The sequence below is a fragment of the Arvicola amphibius genome, chromosome 1 (assembly GCF_903992535.2).
Source record: "Arvicola amphibius chromosome 1, mArvAmp1.2, whole genome shotgun sequence".
Taxonomy (NCBI): domain Eukaryota; kingdom Metazoa; phylum Chordata; class Mammalia; order Rodentia; family Cricetidae; genus Arvicola; species Arvicola amphibius.
In genome coordinates this window covers 104,291,069-104,313,721 of record NC_052047.1, presented here as the reverse complement: position 1 = coordinate 104,313,721, position 22,653 = coordinate 104,291,069, and the positions used below count along the sequence as shown (strand labels likewise).

Genomic DNA, 22,653 nt, shown 5'->3' with positions numbered 1-22,653 from the left:
CTTCTTTCATTCTCTTTTTTTTTAGGTATATTTTTTATTTTATGTATATGGGTGTTCTGCTTGCCTGAATGTGTGTGCACTGAGTTCATGCCTGGTCCTGCCCATAGCAGCCACGGTCCTCTGGAGAGTAGAGCAATAGCTCCTAACCACTGAGCAATCTCTCCAGCTGCTAAACCTCACTTCTTTCATAGATCCATCCACCTCTGCATCCCGAGTGCTGGGATGAAAGGCGTGCGCCACCACCACCCAGCTTGTTTTTTATTTTTCGAGACAGGGTTTCTCTGTGTAGCCCTCGCTCTCCTGGAACTAGCTCTGTAGACACAATCTTTTGTATGTTTGTTTGTTTTTTAAGATTTATTTATTATGTACAGTGCTCTGCCTGCATGTATGCTTGCACTCCAGAAGAGGACAGCAGATCTCATCATAGATGGTTGTGAGCCACCATGTGGTTGCTGGGAATTGAATTCAGGTAGAGCAACCTGTGTTCTTAACCTCTAAGCCATCTCTCCAGCCCCCACTTCTTGAATCTTACTGTGAATCTTCATTCATCCACTCAACATCTACTGAGCATCTACTCATAATAACCATGTATATGAAGAGCTAATTAGTAACTCGGTAGGTAATGTCTTGAGAGGGAGTTGTAAGAGGAGGTGAGGAAGAGTAGAAGAGTAGCCACCTAGAGGCTGTGCTGTAATCCCCCAGGAGGCTGTGCAGAGGCATGGTCTGGGAAGGCAAGGAGCAAGTGGACTGCTTCAGACTCCTACATCCATAGCTTCACTCTGATGTGTGACTTCTACACAAGTCAGTCAGTCTCCTTGGCCTTGAAATCTTCCCCTGGCCTTAGCTTTTCCTCTGGAAACTCAAATGAGTTAAAGCTGAGTGGTAGCTCCAGACCTGAAATCTCAGTACTTGGAAGGCTCCATCAGAAGAAGACCAACCTGTGCTGCAGAGTGAACTCCAGGCCAGCCTGGTCACAGAGTAAGATTCTGTCTCAAAAAAAAGTAGATGACTTAATGTATATAAAGCAATCAGAACAGTGTCTAGCATAATATTCTCAATAAATATTGACTTTACAAAGAATATCAGAACCATTAAAGAATTACACCAATATCAACTATGTATGTTAGGTGTTATAATATACTCAATGATCCCAGCACTCAGGAGGTAAAGGCAGGAGGAAAAGGAGTTCAGAGTCATCCTTAGCTACAGAATGAATAGGAGGCCAGTCCTGGGCTACATGAAAGCCAGTCTCAAAAAAAAAATTCACTAAATCTAGAAATATCAAATCATTCTGAAGATAAAATTGAGAATAGATTGAAGAAGTAGAAGCTAGACAAGGGAGGTAGTCAGGCAGATGAACATGGAAAACCCAGCTTACCTTGTTAATTATTGTTTATGTTTGTGAACGTTTTGTCTGCATGTGTGTCTATGCACTATCTGTGTGCCTGGTACCTATGGAGACCAGAAAAGGGCATTTGACCCTTTGAAGTTGAATTTACAGGTGACTTTGAGCCACCTTGTGGGTTCTGGGAACCAAACCTAAGGCCTCTGCATGGACAGCAAGGGCTCTTCACCACTGAGCCATCTCTCCTCACCTTCTTGAACCTGAGCAGTGATTATGACTGAGCAATAGTGGAATAATAGAAAGGATCTAGATTTGGATGTATTTGGTGGTTAATTGGGTGATCAGGTAAGGCATCAAGATTGATCATGATTAATTAATTGCTGTGACATTGGAAAGCACACACCTTTAATCCCAGCACTCGAGAGGTAGAGGCAGGCAAATGTCTGTGAGTTCGAGGCCAGGTTGGTTTACAAGAGCAAGCTCCATAGTTACTGAAAAACCCTGTCTCAAAAAATAAATAAATAAATAAAATTTGGTGTTATTTTGAGCCTAGACCAACCTTGATTTGCTAGACAAGAATGACCTTGACTTGATCTTCCTGGCTCCACCTCCTGAACACTGGTTGGGATTACTTGTATGTGACACATCATGCCTAGCTGATAGGAACTATTATAGGCTAGATAGTATGTTAAATACACTGCGTCTAAGTATCCCTTCAACACATTCATAAGCTCATAAGCCAAACAATGAGAATACAGCGCTAGATAAAATAAACATAACTTATCATCCCTCCCTGTTGAGCATGCCTTAAAAAATTAACATCCAAAATAATCTGATGATGTTACATAATTCTGATTCATTTTATAAATGTTTAAATTAAGACTCTGCTAAGTCCTATTTTCCTACATGGAGGCTGTGTTTTTAATCTATAAAATGAAGGGAGATATTGCCTGCCATGGGGAGTTCTTATATAAATTTTAAAAGTGTAACACATACCTAACTAATGGTAAAATTATAATTTTTTGAAGGACACATAGAAAGATGAGACTCAGAGGAGAGAGGCCATGGTTGGACCCAGCACTCAGGCTGCAGAGGTGGATCTCAGAGTTGGAGGCCAGCCTGGTCTACATAGTAAAACCCTGTCTCAGAGAAGAAGAAGAAACAATAACAACAACAAGAGAGAAAGAGAGGAGAAAGACAGGGAATACTAAATTATTTAGGTATCTATAGAGTTGAATTGTTCCTGAGGAAGAGGAATTTCTCAAAAAGGGATTATGCCAGATGACCTGGATATCACCCATCTCAAAAATGCAAAGGTGTTTTATAAAGAAACAGGTTAACTATTGTTCTAGCTACCTGGGAGGAAGGACTCTCCTGGAAAACCAGGCATGATCATTGTACCCACTCCCCCCATCTACTGGGTTCCTCAAGGGACTCAAAAACAATGACTTGAGCTTTGTTTAATTTGTCACTTCCCTTGTTACTTCTTTCTGCTGTCTCCTGTCTTTGCTATCAAAGCCCACAAAATAGGAAAAGAAATTTGTCTTTAGCAATATGGATTGCAAAAGGGAATGAAGAGACTGTCTACTTCTCAGTCAGGCTGAGAAAGGCCAAGGGATGGAGAGGAGCCCAGAGAAGACTGAGTTCCCTAAAACCACATCAGAGATGAAGAAGGATTAAGATTTAAGGTTAGCTAGTAGGGGTAAAATAGCCAGAAGGCTAACGCTCAGCAAACCCTCTGGCCACCGGTTCCAGGGGTGGGAAGGCTTGTTTGGAAACCAGCAGAGCCCAGGCGAGATCACCCAGGACGTTTTCCTCCCTGTCTCTTGACCCTTCAATTCGAGGAGTACTAAGTCAACTCTAGCATTTTGACTTAAGAAATGGGGAGGGGGGGCTTGAAAACGTCACTGGGGTATAGAAATTAATGTTTATTTGTCGTACCAATGACCAATGGCCAATTTACCATTCCACTAGTGTGCTTTACTTAATCTGCACAATCCATCAAGACATTTGTCATTCACATCTTTAATGAAACAAGCTGGTTAGAGGTGCCACATGCCTTTAATCCCAGTACTCCAGAAGCAAGCAGATCTATGTAACTTCAAGGCCAGCCTGGTCAACAGAACAGGGCTACACAGAGAAGCCCTATCTCAAATAACTAAATAATAAATAAATAATAAAATGAAGCAATGACTCAGAAAGTATCTCTGTGGTGCACTCTTTATTTTATTTTATTGATTTTTTTGAGACAGGGTTTCTCTATATAGCTTTGGAACCTGAACATGGAACCTACTCTGTAGACCAGGCTGGCCTCAGACTCACAGAGATCCGCCTGCCTCTGCCTCCTGAGTGCTGAGATTAAAAGTATGAGCTATCACTGCCCAGCCTGCAGTGTACTCTAACAATACTTTGATTTGTATAATATTTGTTGAAGATTTCTCTCTCTGTCTCTGTCTGTCTCTCTGTCTGTCTGTCTCTCTGTCTCTCTCTCCCTGAAACAGGGTTTAACTATGTAGCCTTAGCTATCTTTTAACTTGCCTCCAACTAGAGATCTTCCTGCTTAATGTCTTTTATAAACTTTTATTATCATTATTATTATTATTTTGTTTTTTGAGAGAGGGTTTCTCTGTGCACATTTGGGGTCTGTCCCGAAACTAGCTCTGTAGAGCAGGCTGGCCTTGAACTCACAGAGATCCTCCTGCCTCTGCCCCCTGCTGGGATTAAAGGTGTGTGTACCCACTACCTGGTTAATTTTAATTTTTAGACTTATTTTTTGCCCTTTTTTGTTATTTTGGTTTTTTGAGACAGGTTTTCTCTGTAGCTTTGGAGCCTCCTGAGTGCTGGGATTAAAGTCATGTGCCACCACTGCCTGGCTTATTTTTTACTTTATGTGTATGAATGTTTTGTCTATATGTAAGTATATATACCATATGTATGTCTGGTACCTTTAGAGTTCAAAAGACAGCAGCATATCTCCTGGACTCTGAAATGGTTGTGAGCACCAGACTCCTCTGCAAGGGCAACAAGTACTCTTAACTGCTGAGCTGCGACAGGTCTCTCTCTGTCCCATCATCCAACTCTCAATAGCAACACAGAGACTTATTATAAACGCTCAGCCTTAGCTTACACAGGCTTGTCGCACTAGCTCTTATTACTTAAATTAAGCAATTTATATTAATCAATGTTTTGTCTTTGTCTCCATACTGCACACCCTGCTTCCTCTGTGTGTCTCCCTTTTCCTGAGCATCTAGACTAGATTCCTCCTCCCCCTCCCCTCTCTGCCCCCGTGCCCTGTTATAGTTCCTGCCTAGCTCTTGGCCGTTCAGTTCTTTATCAAATCAGTCACAGAAATATATCTTCACATAGTGAACAAATATCCCACATTTCCCCCCTTTTGTGTAAGTAAAAAGGAAAGGTTTTAACTCTAACATAGTAAAACTATATACAATAAGAACAATTATCAGGGGCTGGAGAGATGGCTCAGAGGTTAAGAGCACTGACTGCTCTTCCAGAGGTCCTGAGTTCAATTCCCAGCAACCACATGGTGGCTCACAACCATCTGTACTGAGATCTGGCATGCGGGCATACATCGAGGCACAATGTTGTATACATAATAAATAAATAAATCTAAAAAAAAGAACAATTATCAGGCAAGAATTACATTCACTATGTCTAGTCCATTAATACTGACAAATTCAAAGAAAATACTCCATTATCTATCCTATCTTGGTGACTTCAGAGTTTTGTACCTGATTTATGTTGTATCCTAACTTGCATTACCAACCAAAAACTATCTTTTTAGAGTTCAATACATTTTTTAAATAAACAACTTTTAATTTTTATGCCTCTCAACCTTATATACTTTATAACTCTTTTGTGAGTTTCTTTTTTGACTTTGGTAACAAGGAAAACTGTAACTATAACTATCTAGTCTCTAACCCCATCAAACAGGAAGTGCAGAGCAAGAAACTTCCAAAACTAAGAAATGACACAGATATCTGGCTAAGTGGACAATCACCCCAAATGCCTCTGCAATGTTGTTGAAGCATCCATCTTTAGCCTACAGGTATAGAATACTGACAAACTTTTCTGTGAAACAGGAATTTTGAAGGACAGTCCTACCTTGTCTTGGCAAAATTCAGCAGTCACTCTCTTTTGTGTCCTGCTTGTCCAGTTTGGACAGCTTAATGTTAGCAGTCGAGGCAAGGGCAGTTTCCTGCCCAAATGGCCAGATTTACCACATTGAAAACAAACTCCATATGGAGGTTCTTTAATGCCTATCATCCTTTTTCAAAGTAAATTGGTGCTGTCAGAAGTAGACATGCCTCATGTCATGAAAAGCCTTATATTAGTAAAATATCTTAAAGGCCATATTTTGTAGGTCTCTGAAGTGTTTGAAAACTACCTATCTAAAATATATCTCTGTTTAACATTGAAAATATACCTAACATAACTACAAGTTTGACCATTATAGATGACTAACAACAAACCTATATTTCTTAATTATACATTACATTTTTAAATGAGCTTCATAGGAACAATACCTTAAGCAAGAGTAGAAACATATACAGTATAACAATGTAACCTTAAATTTATAACAATATACAAAAATCCACACCAGTGTAAACTATTTGAGATTAATAGTTTTTTGTTTTTTGTTTTTTAGCTTAAAGTGATTCAATAATCTACTCTTTATCCTATCCTTTCCATGCCCCCCCTTTTTTGTTTTTTTCAAGACAGGGTTTCTCTGTAGCTTTAGAGCCTGTCCTGGAACTAGCTCTTGTAGACCAGGCTGGTCTCGAACTCACAAAGATCTGCTGCCTCTGCCTCCCAAGTGCTGGGATTAAAGGCGTGCGCCACCACTGCCTGGCTGCCACCCTTTTTTTATTCAGAAAGAGGTTCTTAGATCTAACCTCCCTTACATAGTTTCCTCCCCTACCATGATCAATAACAACTTGTAACCAATTCCCTAAATGATGATAAACATTTATAACCCACGAAACAATCAAAACCCACCCACACCACCTCTTGGGAATGTGGGCATCATATTCTTAAAATTACTTACTCTTTTTTTGGAGAAACGGCATCTTTTAGTGGTCCTTGAGAAACTGGGATAATGGTAAAGTCCTGGGAGGCCTGGTGGTATTACTTCTTGTTTAGTCGCTGTGTGACATAGAGTGGAAAGAGTTGGCTGAACAGTGTGTGAGGCTCCACCTCCGCTGGCAGTTTTGAAGTTGTTCTGGATGCAGAATTTTGAGGAACCTGCAACAAAGGCATTCTGGAGGCTGGATCACTTGGGTTACTTGTCTTCATTGGTATCTAATTTATGAACACACATAATTTTTTTAAGATTTATTTATTTTTTATGTACACTGGGGTTTTGCCTGCATATATGTCTGTGTGATGATGCCAGAACTGGAGTTACGGACAGTTGTGACCTGCCATATGGGTGCTGGGAATTGAACCCTGGTCTTTTGGAAGAACAGCCAGTGCTCTTAACCACTAAGGTCATCTCTCCAGTCCCCAACACACAAACTTTTAAAGATAAAAGTATATCTTGCCGAGCAATGGTGGCACATGCCTTTAATTCCAGCACTCGGGAGGCAGAAACAGGCAGATCTCTGTGAGTTTGCAGCCAGCCTGGTCTACAGAGCAAGTTCCAGGACAGGCTCCATAGCTACAGAGAAACCCTGTCTCAAAAAAAAAAAAAGATAACATATATATCTGTATTAACACAAGCAAGTATGGACTGTGTGGTATGCACAAGTCAGCTAAAGATGATTTTCTGTTCTACGTGTGAACAGGTGAAAAGATCAGTTAACTCTATTAAGCCCATTTGGACTGTATTACCAAACCATTATCCATGCCGTATGAAATGATGGCATGTAATAAATCATGAGGACTCTGTAGCCAACAAGTTCTATTATGTCTCATCCAGTCTCAGAGCTGTCCCCAAGTCAAGGGGTCATCATATACGTCACCTGTCTCGTAGTTTTCCTAGGTTTATTTCTTTATGTCTGTGACCAAGATTTTCAGGTAGTCTCCCTTAATCAAATTTGGTCTCTATTAATGTTGAAGGAGTCAACAGCCTTTCATTTCCCATGTAATCAAAAGCATAACCTCTCCACCAGCAGGATAGATTCTCTGAATTCTATTTTAAAGTTAAGACATCCCTAAGGTATCTAGACTGGTTTAATTCAGCAGCTCCTTTTACAATCCCATGTCTCTCAGCAGCTGCTGTTCATTCAACAGTATTCAATATTTTTTTTTCAAGACAGGTTTTCTCTGTGTAGCTTTGGAGTCTGTCCCAAAGCTCACTCTGTAGACCAGGCTAGCCTCAAACTCACAGAGATCCACCTGTCTCTGTCTCCCAAGTGCTGGGATTAAAGGCGTGCACCACCACTGCCGGGCCCATTCAACAGTATTCAAAAAATTCAAAAGTCAACAAAACACCATAGAGGATCCAGACTCCCTGTGTATTTCCCATATTTACATGGCTTATTCCTTTCTCTCTCTTTCTCTCTCATCTCTTCCTCCCTCCCTTCCTCCCTCCTTCCCTCCCTCCCTCATTTCCTCTCTCCCTCTTTCTCTCTTTCTGCGGGGGATGGGGGTGGTGGTTTGAGACAGGGTTTTTCTGTAGCTTTGGAACCTGTCCTGGAACTTGCTCTGTAGCCCAGGCTGGCCTTGAACTCACAGAGATCCGCCTGCCTCTGCCTCCCAATGGGATTAAAGGCAGCGCCACCATGGCCCAGCTGAATCAAATCTTAAACTGCTAAGAGACAGCTAGGCCCTCTGCCATGTGGCTCTTGTGGTTAACTCCACCCCCTCCCTGGGTCTGTGAGAGCTGAGCCTTGAGTCTGTGGGCCTGGCCGAGAGCTGCATTCAACCAAAAGCTGTTTTAACTGCCCAGCTCTAGGAAGTTGGTGCCCGCACTGTGCAGGTATTTATTACTTAGCTTGCTGCTTCTATTTAGAGCTGTCTCTCAAGTGCTCTGCTGTACAGCAGCGCCTCTTAAAGCCGTGATAGCCAGGCTGGGCGGTGGTGGCGCAGCCTTTAATCCTAAAACTCAGGAGGCAGAGGAAGGCGGATCTCTGTGAGTTTGAGGCCAGCCTGGTCTATATAGTGTGTTCCAGGACTGCCAGGGCTACACAGAGAAACCCTGTCTCAAAACCAAAGCAAAACAACAACAAAAGAACCTTTCCAGATGGCTCCACCCTTCTGGCCTTATTGACTCTCTCACATCTGTGACACTAGAGCAGCTCCAAACCACCTGGATGCCAACGACTCTATACATATCAGTGATTTATTGAAGCAACTTCATTCCACAGGTGTTTACTGCACACAAGTGTGTGTTCAGACCTGCCTGTGACAGGCCCAGTGGGTGGACACAGAGATGAATCAGACACAACCTCAAAGGACTTAACAGTTGGTAGAGGAGACAGACATTAGACACAAATACAATTTACCAGAACTCAAAACAGGATGACCTAAGTGATATTAAGGAACTATGAGCAATATGCTATATGCATAAACCTCAATTACTTAATTATGATTCTCAAGAGTGCATCACAGAAGGTCAGAGCTGAAGGGTGTCATCTTCTTCAGCCCCTTGTTTTTCAGTAGGGGAACCTGAGATTCAGAAATGGCTAAGGACATGGTGTAAATCTTTCTAGTCTGACTGGCTGAGTTTTCCAGGCCATCTGAAACCCAGTCCTGGGGTTTTCTCTCCTCTTCTGGTAGCTTCAAATCCAGTAATTCCATATCAAACAGATATCTGGGAAAGTGCTCCCTCCTGGTCTAAGGTGAGGCAAACCCAAGACACTGAGCGCTCGGGAGGCAGAGTACCATCCCAGGCTGCCAGCCCAGTCTCTCCTTACCACCCTGCTCCTACCACTATGTCCCACAACCGATTCTAAAATGCACATGTCATTTGTGGTGTTGGGGTACAGGCCTAAGCACATGATAAGTAAGCTATCTACCCTACCACTGAGTAATAGTCAAATTTTCAAGTGTTTTTTCAGGATTTTTTATTTTTTTGAAACAGGGTTTCATGTGTAGACTTGGCTGTCCTGGAACTAGGCTGACCTCAAACTCACAGAGATCCATCTGCCTGCCTCTACCTCCCAAATGTTGGGATTAAAGGCATGTGCCACCATGCCTGGCTAGAACTTTTTAAGTTAAGGTTTCATACAGGCCAGGCTGGACTCGAACTTCTGAAACTCCTGTCTACACCTCCTGAATGCTAAGATTATAAGCGTGTGCTACCACACCTGGCTTGGAACATGTTATTATTATTATTAATGGTTTCATTGAAGCAACCAGAGTGTGAGGTACACTTCAGGACCCTGTTATTTCTAGGACCCACAAACCTCTTTCCATGCACCAATTCTGTCCCGTCCCCCCCCCCCCAATTTCTCCTAACCCATTCTATTCTCCTCGCCCCACAGGGGAGGACCAAGGACCAAAGAAGAGGAACAAGGTCCAGAAATGAGAACAGGTTTCTGAAGGATCTCAGAACACATTTTCATTCACTCATAGAGCGGCCTGAATCTGATTGTCTTAACTTCATTTTCTATACAGTATGCAGTAGCACGGACACATACTCTGTTATTTTCACACCCTCGGAGTGGAGAATATTTTTTGTTGTTGATTTTACAAAAAAAAAAAAATTGATACTTGGAAAGGTTAAACTATTTGTCAGAACTGATTCTCTTTATTTCTAAGTCCTCTGTAAGAAGGACTGTTCATCTCGTGCTGTTTCCACTGCACCTAGCGGAGCTCTGCACGTGGTAAAGCACGCAGAAAGTTGTTAAAAGAACGTGGCTTCTCCAGCCAAAGCCCGGCGCCAAGGCCTGGGTTACAAGCACCAGGGGGCGCCCACGAGTCTGCCCATCGCCTGTCTCCAGGGCCCAAGCCGGACCTTAGGCCTGGGTGCGGTCCTACCGCTCCGAGCAGTTGCGCGCCAGGCCGAACTCGGGGAACAAGAGGAGCCCCACGTCTTCCCACGCCCCGCCCCCTCCCCAGAGCCCCGCGGAGCCGCGAGGTGCGGAACCACGACACGACATCCTGTTTTTGGGGCCCGCGCAGCTCCGCCTGCGACTCTGCTGATGGTGTCTTTTCCCGAGGTGCTGACGGCAGCTGCCCTTCCCCCAGTCTCCCCACCCTCCCTAGGGGTCTGGGACCTTCCCACTGCTGAATCACCACCACCCGGCACTCTCCCAAGGCTCAGGGCAGGGGTGGGGACTGCCCCAGCCTGACCCGTTCCGGCTAACCCCTAGCCAGCCTCGGCTACCTCCAGATCCCCGCGCTGAGCGGAAGGCGGTTCTCAGCCCGCCCGCGGAGATTGCGCGGCGGGAGTGAGATAGCAGGAAGAGGACAAACGCCCAGCGCCTAGCTTAGGGCCTCGGCTGGGGTGGGATGCCAAGTGAAAGCGGGGAGACCCCACCCGGAGAGGCCAGGCCTGAGGGGTCTCAGGGGCCATAGGGCAAGGGGTGGAGGGCAAAGCTTGCAGAAGGGTGGGGGCGAGAGGCCGCCGACTTCCTGGTCCGACCCGCCCCCCGCCCCGCCCCGGCCCGGCCCGGCCTCCACTCCCCCCACTTCCTCTGGCCTCCAGCTCTCACTTCCTTCTTGAGTCCAGAGCCGCCGCCGCCGCCCCCAGCTCCCCCGTCGCGGGGAGGGCACCAGGTGAGGCCCGGGCCGGACCGATGGGCAGGGGTCCTGGGAAGAGGAGCGCGGCCTGCTGGGACCGGCGGGGCGCCCTGGAGCCGGGAAGTTTGCAGGAGGGAGGCCGCGGGCGGGAGGTTCTCGCTCGCTGCAAGTTGGGCGGGCGCGGAAGGCCGGGAGGGGACAGCGGCCACCTCGAGTCGATCGCTGATGGCAGGGGTTGAGGGTGGGATCCAAGGGACAGCGCAGGATCCTGAGAGCCGCGAGGAATCCCTGAGATCCCAGCCGTGAGAGGCTCGGAAGTGGGAAAGCGCTGAGCTGTGAGGATGGGACTCTGCGGTGGGGTGCCCTCAAAAGTTGTGGGGGTGTTCAGTAGTATGTGAAAGGAGAGGGCCTCTGGCTAGAGAAGGCGCGCTCTCAGCTCTGCAGTTGTGACATTTGTGGGGCTGAGAGGGGGGCGGTGTCTGGGGCCTCTGAAGCCTGAGAATGCAGAGGAAGGTTTCACCAGGGAAGGTCGGAGCCAGTAGCTACACTGTTGCTGCAGCCCTCAGGAGGACCGGTGGGGAATCCCCGCTCCTTCTCTGTATTTTTCTGAGCCGACCTCTTTATCTCTGGGCAACGCAACAGGTATTTAGTGAACATGTCTGTTGTGTCTGACTGACTCAGTCTGGCGTTGCTTTTTTGAGGATAACCTGAGGAAGGAAAAGGTCTCGATACCGACAGTCACTGACAACGTATAGGACTTTGAGAGACAGCTGGGAGTACTGGCTTTCAGGGGACGATTGAGAGCTGTCTCTTAGTCTTCTTTCTCATCCGAATTCCACATAATGTCTTCCTCCACTCGCTTAGTGTCTACCACATTCATCTTAGGTCTCTTTTCCCCCAACCACCTAGATGTACCCAGGCCCTAATCTCACACTTCCCTGCCCGTTCTCTGTTTAGTTCTCTGCTGCCCCCCCCCCTTCCGTCTCTTCTCAGCCTCTGGCTAACACACACATATCCCCCTTTTGTTTCCATTTTCCCGACTGCCCTGCCAGTATCTTTTTCTTATGTCCGTATCTTTAGCTTTGGTGTTAGAAGCTGTTCTAGACTTGAGTTTGCGAGCGCTTTCCCGCCTCCTTAGCTTAGAGATGCAGGTTGCAGCCTCCCGATGAAGGTGATTAAAGGGTTGAAAACGTGCACACGCGGAAAAATATGCAAGTTCTGGTGTGTCAACATCTTTATCTCTTAGAGACAAAATAACTGCCCTCGGCCTTGAGAAAGCCCGGAGCAGAAGCCGGCAGAATGACGGGAACCTGCAGCGGGTGGCACTGTGGTTAGGCAGGGGAAGCAGTGTGTAGCAGTCCGGATAGGGTGGCCCAAGAGCGAGACTAGCGAGAAAGGCCAGGGAGTCTTAGGTGCTCCCCAAAGAGTTCAGCCTCGGCTTGGGGACTGGCCTAAAGGCTCCAGTCTCCCAGCACTTACTGGTTCCAACCAGTGGGGAGAATGAGGCGGGCTCTTTGCTGTGCTAAGAAAATCAGGGGGCAAAGGCCAGGTTCTGGACGGAAAACTGCGGCTAATCTGGTTTTAAATTTTTGATTAGGAAAGGGGTGTGAGACAAACAGGTTTGTTCCTCTTCCCTGTTGCTTTCTGGGGACTGCAGGGGTTGGGTCCCGTTTTCTGGTGTTCGGCAGAACCTTGCCAGGAAGATATGCTGAGCCTTCTGTCTTTAGCATCCTTGATATTTGCTTTTTACCTAGGATCCTATTCCCTCTCTCTAAGGAATTTCTCCAAAGTAACTTAGTCTGTCTTGGCCCTGTAAGTTCTTGTCTCCATTCTGGAGTCCCCTTCCTCAGATTACGGGCCCAGGGAGTTTGTCTGTCTCTACCCCCTGCACTCTTCTGTACCAACTTCTCCCCACAAGAGTAAAAAGTGGAGGGGAGCAAATGCCATGATTGGGGTCTTCGAGCAAAACTAAATTTAAGAGCTGGGCTCCTTCCTTTCCCTATCCTCTTACCTCACCGTTGTCCCTCCCCCATCACCTGTTTCTTCTAGTCCGGCCCTTCTCCACCTGTCCTCCCTGCTCTCATTCTGGGGGGTACAGAGGTTTGGCCCCACAGAGGAAATCCAAGGGATCTGTATTAAATCCCAACTCAGGAAAGGATGTGCACACAGCACATTTTCTCAGCATCACAGCTCAATAAAAATCCTCAGGAGCCCTGATTCCCAGCTTGACAAACCAGTGCTTAATTTAGTATTCGCTATAACTCAGCAACCCACAGGGCCCTGAGGGCAGAGACAGAATGGAAGTAGCAGGATTTTTCTGCTCCATTGGAAGTTTAAGCTAATTGCAAGAAAAATATGACCAGGATAGGATAGGAGGGATCTAAATGGAAACATACCATGGTGGGAGGCTAGCTAGGAAGCTGCTGTGGAGGCTTTGGCTACAGAAGTATGGGTAAGAAGAGGTAGAGGGTGACATTGTTAGTCCTGCTTAGCAATCTGGGCTTTAGAGAGTTGCTGCAGGGGAGATGTTAAGGCAGATGAGATGTCTGATAGCGTATAGGGGATTATGAGCAAGAAGATAGGAGTGGCTGTGGTCACCCAGGCCTTCACCCAGGACGGTGCTGTGATAGTAACTGGAGAAGTGGGAAGGAGGAGGGTGCCTGTGTCCACACGGAAAGCCTCTTCCCTTCCTGGACGGTCGATCCATTAGAGGTAAAGGTTGTAGGGGTCTGTGAGAAGATCTTCTAAGGGAAACCAAAGACAAAGCCTGGGCAACCTCCCCAGATCAGACTGCTTTTCCTGTCCAGGGTCCAGCTTCCTCTTTTGTCCTCATCTCACATGGGGGGGGGGCATGTCCTCAGAAGCCTAAAGCCAGAGGAGGAGCTTCTCGGAGCTTCTCTGCTCCAGCAGGAGCAGGGTGGCCAGCTGTGCAGTGCACACTGTTCGTGCTACCCCAAGAGTGCTCAGGTGGGCCCGGCTGGGGAGGCTTGGGAGCTTAAAAACTTAAAGGTGTAGACAGATGTCAACCTGACTCGTTTGGCCTACTTATTCATTTATTTTAGATTTGTTTATGTATATAGGTGTTTTGCCTACATATGTGTATATATACCACGTCTATGCCTGGTGCCCATGGAGGGTGTTGGATCCCCTGGAACTGGAATTCTATGGACCTGTGAGCCACCATGTGGGTGCTGGGAATCAAATCTGGGTCCTCTGCAAGAACAAGTGCTCTTAAACCTACTCAGCCATCTCTCCAGCCTTCTGACCCTTCCTAAGGAGCAAACCACGCTAGGGATATCTTGCATGAAGTCAAAGGTCAGACTAACCTTCAGTCTTCACCATCTCAGTTTGTGAGAGTAAGAGTAACATCAGGCCAGAGGCTGGGAGATCCAGGTCCTTACTCTCTCTTGACTCTATTTCAAAATTAGGTTGCAAGCCAGGAGGCCTGGCGAAGCCAGGCCAGGGTGACATAGTGAGACTCTGTCTTTAAAAAGAAAAGAAAATCTAACCACAACAAGGAAAAAACAATTTGCATTTTTACTACCTCCAAAGGGCACAGTGAACACTGATAGGTTTGACTGGCCCTCCTCTAAAGAGACATAGCAGTGCCACAGACTCAGCCTTCCTTTCTCATCAGTCTTGATCTGCCCAGGGCAGAACTGTTGCTCTTTATGCAAAGTACAAAGATTGCTGTAGGTTGAGAGATAAGAAGTCAGTGATGCTGGGATCTTGTTGCGGGACTCCAGGATGGGGGTGTATACCCTGTCCACTGCCCTAGTGCTGTGCCTACTGACAGTGGAAAATAGATGTGGCATTTCCTCCCTCATGTTTTTTCCCTGATGGAAACCCCCTCAGACCTTGCGTGGCACACTAAAAGGACTGGGAAGCCCTGGGTTTCTCTATGTTTTTAAGTGGGGGAGACAGGATTGCGAGGTTGGCATTCACAGCCTCGTGTGAAGTGAGCAAAAGCAAAGGAAGTGCCACTTCACAGGCCTTTCATGGGGCCCAGAGATTGCTGAGCTGCTGCCAGGCAGAGAGAAGCTAGTGTGTGAGCCTTCCTCTGTGCTGCTGGGTGGGGGAGGGGCATCTTGGCTCCCCAAGCTGGAGCTGTCCTGTCTCTGGGGCTCACCCTTTGTGGAACACCCTGGGTGTTGGGATGAGCATGGGACAGACTTAGTAACGTTGTTTCAACCCTCTATGCCCTGTTCAGCCACAATTGTCTTTTCTCTTCCTCCTCTGCAATCCCTAGTTTAGCAGCATCAACTCTCTCCTCTTACCCTACCTACCTACTGTAGTACAAAATCCTTTCTGCAGGAGCCCAGAGAGGGGAGTCCCTCAGTATGGGATTTTTGTTTTCATTTTTTTTTTTTTTTTTTTTTTTTTTTTAGAGCCTGTCCTGGAACTAGCTCTTGTAGACCAGGCTGGTCTCATTTTTGTTTTTTGAGACAGGATTTCTTTCTCTGTGTAGTCCTGGCTGTCCCGGAACTCGCTTTGTAGACCAGGCCGACCTACAACTCAGAGATATGCCTGCCTCTGCTGGGAATAAAGATGCTTGGTTTTTTTGGTTTTTTTTTTTTTTTTTAAGACCAAGAACGAGGTTCTCTTAGGCTCTTCCCTGCTGATGCTGAGAAGGGGAAGAAAGAGTCTGAGCCCTTGGCCTGGTCCCAGTCCCACACTGACCTCACGTCTCCCCTAGCTTCCTCCTCCCAGCCCAGCTGCAGGCAGCTGCAGACCCAGCAGGAGCCTCCTGTGTCACCTCTCCTCTATCTTCCCTTCCAGACAGACAGAAAGACAGAAAAGCTTGCAGTAGCACCCTGCCCCTGGCTTGGTTGTCTTTGGCCAACCAACTCTAATCCTTAGCCCATCTTCTACTTTTTCTTCCCATTTTCTTCAGCCCCTCTGAGTTACCGTTGCTTGACCTCTCTGTCTCTTAGTCAAACCAGAGCAATCTAGCTTGTGTGTTCCTTAGCATAACTTTCTGTTTCTCTGGATGAGGAAGAAGTTGGATTGTCTAGTGTCTCTTGGACATAGAGGCCTTTCTTGTGTCAGGACTGATGGGGGGGGGGGAGTGGTGAGCGTGGTGTGTGCAGCTTCTTCCCTCCCACAAAGCATCCAGAACTGGTGAAGGTAAAAGAGGAGGGGCTGAAATACCCTGGAGAAGGTGGGAAACAGAGCTGAGCCCAGGGGACAGGAAGACTCTGAAGGGTGCACAGCATTTGGAAGATGAGCCCTTGTGCAAGTGTGCAGAGAGGGACAGATTGAGCTCGCTGTTTGTTCTTTACTGACAGTGCCACGCGCTACACACAGGGAGTCAGAAATCAGGCAGGACTTTGCCCTCTAGGCTTTTCCAGTCTAAGGGACAAGAGGTAAGATTCTGATCAGCCTCCGCATGAAACAGACAGGGACTAGACGTTGGGTCAGTGAAGTCACTTGTGACGGGTTATATAGATACTTTATTTTTATTATTACTATTGTTTTGTTGTTTTGTTTTTGTTTTGTTGTTTGGGTTTTTCAAGACAGGATTTTTCCTGTGTCACCCTGGCTGTCCTAGAACTTGCTCTGTAGACCAGGCTGACCTCAGACTCAGAGAACTGCCTGCCTCTGCTTCCCAAATGCTGGGATTTAAGGGGAGTGCCACCACCATCACCACCACATAGCTTGTACAGAAATATTCTTGGAGGAGGTGAAAGTAGTGCTTTAGTACTGCTTGTGTTTGGGGGGTAGAGACTGTGGAGGTCACTATGAAAGGACAGGGTAGTTTAGTCAGAGGTAAGGTTTGAAATGCGTGTTGTCAGTAGGGAGAGTTCCAAATACTGAGAGCTTTGTGTTAGAGAGGTGGCTTAGAAGGCTATAGGATTACACGGTACAGATCTTTTAGAGCCCATGTTTCCCCTCCCCCACACCCAGTTGGGACACTTCCCCTGCTCTAACTGCCTCAGAGATCAGGCAATCAGGCAAACATCAGTACTTCCTTTTCCTCCCCGTTCTGGGCCTGCCTGGAACACACCCCAAGGCTCTGGCCCACTGGATGCGATCATACCCTAATAGGCTCCATCCTCCTGCCCCATGAGCTGTATTCCTATACTAACCCTTCTAGAGCCATTTCAAACTAATTAGCCTTTGGGGGGGGGGGCTGTCATTATTCTCCACTACAACTCAGCATTGTAGTATTGTTGGCTGGGGCAGGCTTGAGAGGGGTCCATCCTATTATCTTCATGATAAGGGCTGGCTCAGCACATCAAAAGGCAGTGGTTGTATACTTCTGTGTGTGTCTAGCTCTATACTCAAAGCTTTTCTATGGTTGAGTTGACAGAAACCCAGCCTGCTATTTAAGGGATACTTATCACTTATGTATAGAGAAGGAGATTCATATGGAGCCAAAGGAGAGTTAAAAGGAGTAACCATACTATGGAAATGAAAATAATTTAGTAGCTTTATGACCTCGTGAGATTTAGGCTAGGCCTTGAAGATTCAGGAAGATTTGAGGGGGAAAGGGAATAACAGCAGAAAGAAAAATAAGCATAAAATATGAGATTAGCCGGGCGGTGGTGGTGCAGGCCTTTAATCCCAGCACTCGGGAGGCAGAGGCAGGCAGATCTCTGTGAGTCTGGGGCCAGCCTGGTCTACAAGAGCTAGTTCCAGGACAGGCTCCAAAGCTATAGAGAAACTCTGTCTTGAAAAACAAAAACAAACAAACAAACAAACATGTGAGATAGAAGAATGGCTAGGACTTGCCAGGTGTCGTGGGACACATCTTTAATCTCAGCACTCTGGAGGCAAAGGATCTTTGTGAGTTCAAGGACAACCTGGTCTACATATTGAGTCCTAGGCAAGCCACACAATGAAACCCTGTCTCAAAAAAAGGGGATCAGTGGAACAGAATGACCGAGATTGACTTTTTCTTTTTAAGATTGATTGATTGATTGATTGTGTATTCGGTGTTCTGCCTGCATGTATCCCTGCAGGCCAGAAGAGGGCACCAAATCTCATTACAGATGGTTGTGAGCACATGTGGTTGCTGGGAATTGAACTCAGGACCTTTGGAAGAGCAGGCAAAGCTCTTAACCACTGAGCCAACTCTCCAGCCCCCGAGATTGGCTTTATAGACAACATTGTAGACCCTTTTGGAGAAGGAGCTAGGAGTTCATGCTATATTATGGACATATTGTATATAAACGCATTTAACCTGTATAGCGGCCCTGTGAGAGAAGTGCTGTTGTGGCTGAATCTGAGCGATACAGAAACTGAAGATTACAGAGGCAATTCATCCTAATTCCAGGGTCACAAAAACAGATAAGTGGTGGAAATAGGATTTAAATCCAGGTCTGTATGATTCTAAAACCCTTCTTATATTGTGATCAACTTTGATGACAGAGTCCAGGCGTGATCTGAATAAGTTGGGTATAAAAACCTAGAAGAAGTTGTTGTCATTTGCTTATATATAGATCTTCAAACATCAATTTATTTACTATACCAAATTTGTTTTTTTTAAATTATATTTATTACTAGGGAGTAGAATTTTGGAGATTGAAACTGGGCCTTTACATATACGAGGCAAGTGCAATATCACTGAGCCACATTTCCAGCAAAGACTTTTTTAAAGTCAATTTGACATAAGTGAGATAAGCCTATGGTGTGTAGTCTCGTAGGTAAGGGAACTCATCTCACCCACTCCAGCCATAGAATTTCAGGGGAAAGACCTGCCGCAGAGCTGGAGCTAGGACGTCATGGTAGAGCGCCAATCCAGAGCCAATGCTCAGTGGCGCTAACAGCAACAGTAAAGATAGTACGACTAAAAGCAAGGGGAAAAGAGAGGAGAGTTCTGTTGGGAGAGTAAGTCATTCTCACGGGGAGAACTGGTCAATACTTTGCTTTTGTCGCTGCCCGTGTGCATGGCACACAAAAGTATATTCGCGGTCATGCTGCATCCCCACGAGGCCAGGAAGGCAACTGTCATGACTCTTGATGTCCATATGAAGAAACTGAGGCTGTGGTTAAGGAAGTGACTAATTTGTTCAAGGCCCCACAGTTATCTGCAAGCCACGTGATACGATGAAGAAAACTTAGGACTTTGGATCACAGAACTGAGTTTGTTGTGTCCTGGCTCCCAAACTCCACATAGCTGTGTGACTTTAACGGCTCTGGGCTTGGTTGCTGAGTTTGTAAAATAAAGTTCTACCAGTCAGGAAGAGAATCGAGTAACACCTGCCATGCTCTCTGTAAAGACTTGTGCCATGTGGAAGTGTTTTATTGAGGGTTGAGGTCAGAGGTGAGCCACACCTTGTTGTGGGCACTCACTCGCAGCCCTTTTCCCATGGCAGGCCCTCTTCCTTGGCCAGCCCCACTCCTTTGAGGACTGATTTACTGATTTGTTGGTTGATAACCACCTCCCTATAGGGCCTGGCTTGGGACTGCTAGCCAGAATCCCCTCCTTGCCTTCCTGCCTGTGCTTCACTGCTGGGCTTGGGGCAGGGGTGTGTTAGTCTTTGTGTTTTGTTTTTTTGAGACAGGGTTTCTCTGTGTGATTTTGTCCTGGACTCAATTAGTAGACCAGGCTGGCCCCAAGCTCACAGAGCTCTCCCTGCCTCTGTCTTCATAGTGGGCCTAAAGACGTGCTCCACCACCATCTGTGAGGGGTCTTACTCTTGCTGCTGCTTAGTCCCTTCCTGTGTTGATCTTAAGATTTCAGGCCCAGTTCTACTGTGAAATGCCAGGACTCAAATGATGCAGTGGGGCTGGAGAGATGGCTCAGAGGTTAGGAGCATTGCCTGCTCTTCCAAAGGTCCTGAGTTCGATTCCCAGCAACCACATGGTGGCTCACAACCATCTCTAATGGGGTCTGGTGCCCTCTTCTGGCGTGCAGGCATACACACAGACAGAATATTGAATATATAATAAATAAATAAATATTTTTTTTTAAAGAAAATGATGCAGTGGACACAACTAATGACCCCTGCCCCTGAGGCTTTAACTTTTTTTTTAAGTTAGTATATAAGAAAATAGATTTCATTATGAAGTTTTCCTATGTATGTATCATATTTATCATTGTATTATAATTTTCCTATGTATGTATCATATTTATCATTATACTCTCCTCATAATCACCCCTCTTCTCTCCACACTGATGTCCTTCCTCTTCCCAAATAGTTCCCCTTCTGCTTTCATGTCACATACATGCACACATATTTAAATCTGATCTATATTTAAATTTAGATTTCACATATGAGAGAAAACATGCAATGTTTTCCTCCCTAAGCCTAAATCTTTTTCTTTTGAGACAGGGCTTTACTATATATCTTTGGCTGGACTAGAACTCACTAGGTAGACTAGGTTGGCCTCAAACTTACTGTAATCCTCCTGCCTGAGTGCTTGGATATAGGTTAACACACCACACTCAGCTGGTTTGTGTGTTTTTGTATGAATGCTGGTTCCCTCAGAGGCCAAAGGGAACCCTAGATCTGGAGCTAGAGGCAATTATGGAGTGTTTAAAGCAGGGGCTGGGAATTGAACTCAGGTCTTCAAAACAGTAGCTGCTCCTATTGCTGAGCCATCTCTCCAGCCCTGTCATACACTTTTTACCTTCATTTCCTGAAAAGAAAACCTGAGACCCAAAGAGAATAAGTGTCAGCTGCAGTGAGTCAGAGAACTGAGGTAGAGCTCATTCTCTGGTCTTCAGTCTGGTTCTCTTTACTTTATTCATGCTACTACCCACTCTGAGGGTCTGTCTGAATATCTGAAGGTTGAACACACATACAGAGCAGATGGGAATCCTGTTAACAGCAACAAGAGAAGTAGACTCATCAGGAAATACCACTTCCCTCCCAGCTGGGATAGAAGCTGCAGCCTGGGGGAGAACCAGCCAGTGCTTGAGTCCACTGAAGCCCACAGCACCAAGGTTCCCTTTCCACTTCCCAACAAGGCGTCCCCCATTACCATCATGCATACTGGCTTTAATTTTTGTGGCTCTGGAGCAAATATTGGGAGATTAGACTAGTGAGAGGAGTCCATATGTAGTAGATCATCTAGCAGATCCTTGAATCGAGGAAGAATAAAAATAGCTAGATTAGTTAACCAGGTACTGTCCTCAGTGCTTTAAATGTAATAACTAATCCATACAGTAAGTATGTGAGTCGATATTATCTCCATCTTGCAGATAAGAAAACTGAGGTTTGTTTAGAGGAGAGGTTTGTCCATTGTCATTGCTAGAAATAGCAGTTAGACTGGGCTGGTACCAGAGATCATAGAAGGCTATGGCTTTGCAGCATCTTGCTCAGTGCCTCTCTTTGTTTCTAATGTATGTCTTGATGAGGTTTGGGGGTGATGTCAAGATAACTGAACAAGAAGTGTTTTTTCTCTGCATATCTTCATCTTTTCTTTTCAGTAGGTACAGGTCTCCTAAATCAAGAATGTCCCTCTCATCTCTCCATAGGTTACTACTTCCAGTGGGGTCCAGAAGAGGGAGGAGGCAGTGCCTCCACTCTCGCAGCTTTATCCACAATGCAGAGCATCAAGTGTGTGGTGGTGGGTGATGGGGCTGTGGGCAAGACATGCCTTCTCATCTGCTACACGACTAATGCCTTCCCCAAGGAATACATCCCCACTGTGTTCGACAATTACAGCGCCCAGAGTGCAGTTGATGGGCGCACTGTGAACCTGAACCTGTGGGACACTGCGGGCCAGGAGGAATATGACCGCCTGCGCACCCTTTCCTACCCTCAGACCAACGTCTTTGTCATCTGTTTCTCCATTGCCAGTCCACCCTCCTATGAAAATGTGAGGCACAAGTGGCATCCAGAGGTGTGTCACCACTGCCCCGACGTCCCTATCCTCCTGGTGGGCACCAAGAAGGACCTGAGAGCCCAGCCTGATACCCTACGGCGCCTCAAGGAGCAGGGTCAAGCGCCCATCACACCGCAGCAGGGCCAGGCACTGGCCAAGCAGATCCACGCTGTGCGCTACCTTGAGTGTTCAGCGCTGCAGCAGGACGGCGTCAAGGAGGTGTTTGCAGAGGCCGTCCGGGCAGTGCTCAACCCTACACCGATAAAGCGTGGGCGGTCCTGCATCCTCTTGTGACCCTGGCATTCAGCTTGGAGGCTATCCCTTGACCCCCCACCAGTTGTGCCTTGGCGCCTTGTCTGCCCCCCAGCTGTGCCTTAAGGACTAATTCTGGCACCCCTTGCCAGGGGACTCCCTGATTGCCTTTTATTCCTTAAGGAGGTACACGGGGAAAGGGGCTTTGGGCCCTGCCCCACTCTGCTTGGGAATACCAAGTATTTCATGAGTTCACCTAAGCCAGGTTGACCCTTCCAAGAGGCCAGCCCAGTGCTTCCCTCCATTTCCTGCTACTGACCAGTTCATCCAGCTTCCCACAATGCTGTTGCTGCCTGTTGTGGTGCCTCCTCTCAGGGTAGGGGCTCTAACCTCTGCCTTTGCTCTTGGAGTAGGCTCTCCAAGATATCCCCCCCACCACAAAGGAAGAGCCACAGAACCCTGAGAAGAAAAATGCCCTAACCTGCCCCTTGTGCCCAGGCCTTATGCGTCTGCTGACTGACTCAGGCCCCATGCTCCTGGGGGCCTTTCCTACCCCATCAGCATCAATAAAACCTCCTGTCTCCATTGGCCCCGGCTCTTCCCTATGTGCTGGGCATTAGCGGGTGGGC

At 46.6% G+C, this 22,653-nt stretch overlaps 1 protein-coding gene and 1 long non-coding RNA gene across 3 annotated transcripts; one reads left to right on the top strand and one right to left on the bottom strand.

The window, feature by feature from the left end:
• Positions 1 to 519: 519 nt before the first annotated feature.
• On the bottom strand, positions 520 to 10,886 carry LOC119827398. The gene is made up of 3 exons (XR_005287662.1): positions 10,638 to 10,886; positions 6,411 to 6,607; positions 520 to 986 (listed from the first exon to the last, which is right to left on the bottom strand). It is a non-coding gene; the product is annotated as an uncharacterized LOC119827398 (long non-coding RNA).
• Positions 10,297 to 22,612, top strand: Rhog (ras homolog family member G). 2 transcript variants are annotated; one of them, XM_038349053.1, is made up of 2 exons: positions 10,297 to 10,470; positions 21,423 to 22,612. In XM_038349053.1, the coding sequence occupies exon 2, from the start codon at positions 21,491 to 21,493 to the stop codon at positions 22,064 to 22,066; it is 576 nt and encodes a 191-aa protein (XP_038204981.1). In that variant the 5' UTR covers positions 10,297 to 10,470; positions 21,423 to 21,490; the 3' UTR covers positions 22,067 to 22,612. The 2 variants fall into 2 exon arrangements, with proteins under 2 accessions (XP_038204981.1, XP_038204975.1); XM_038349047.1 differs by lacking the exon at positions 10,297 to 10,470 and adding an exon at positions 10,927 to 11,029.
• Positions 22,613 to 22,653: the final 41 nt, after the last annotated feature.

Bases quoted from the DNA above. Each gene is read 5' to 3' on its own strand.
- Rhog (XM_038349053.1), top strand. From the start codon at position 21,491: ATGCAGAGCATCAAGTGTGTGGTGGTGGGTGATGGGGCTGTGGGCAAG.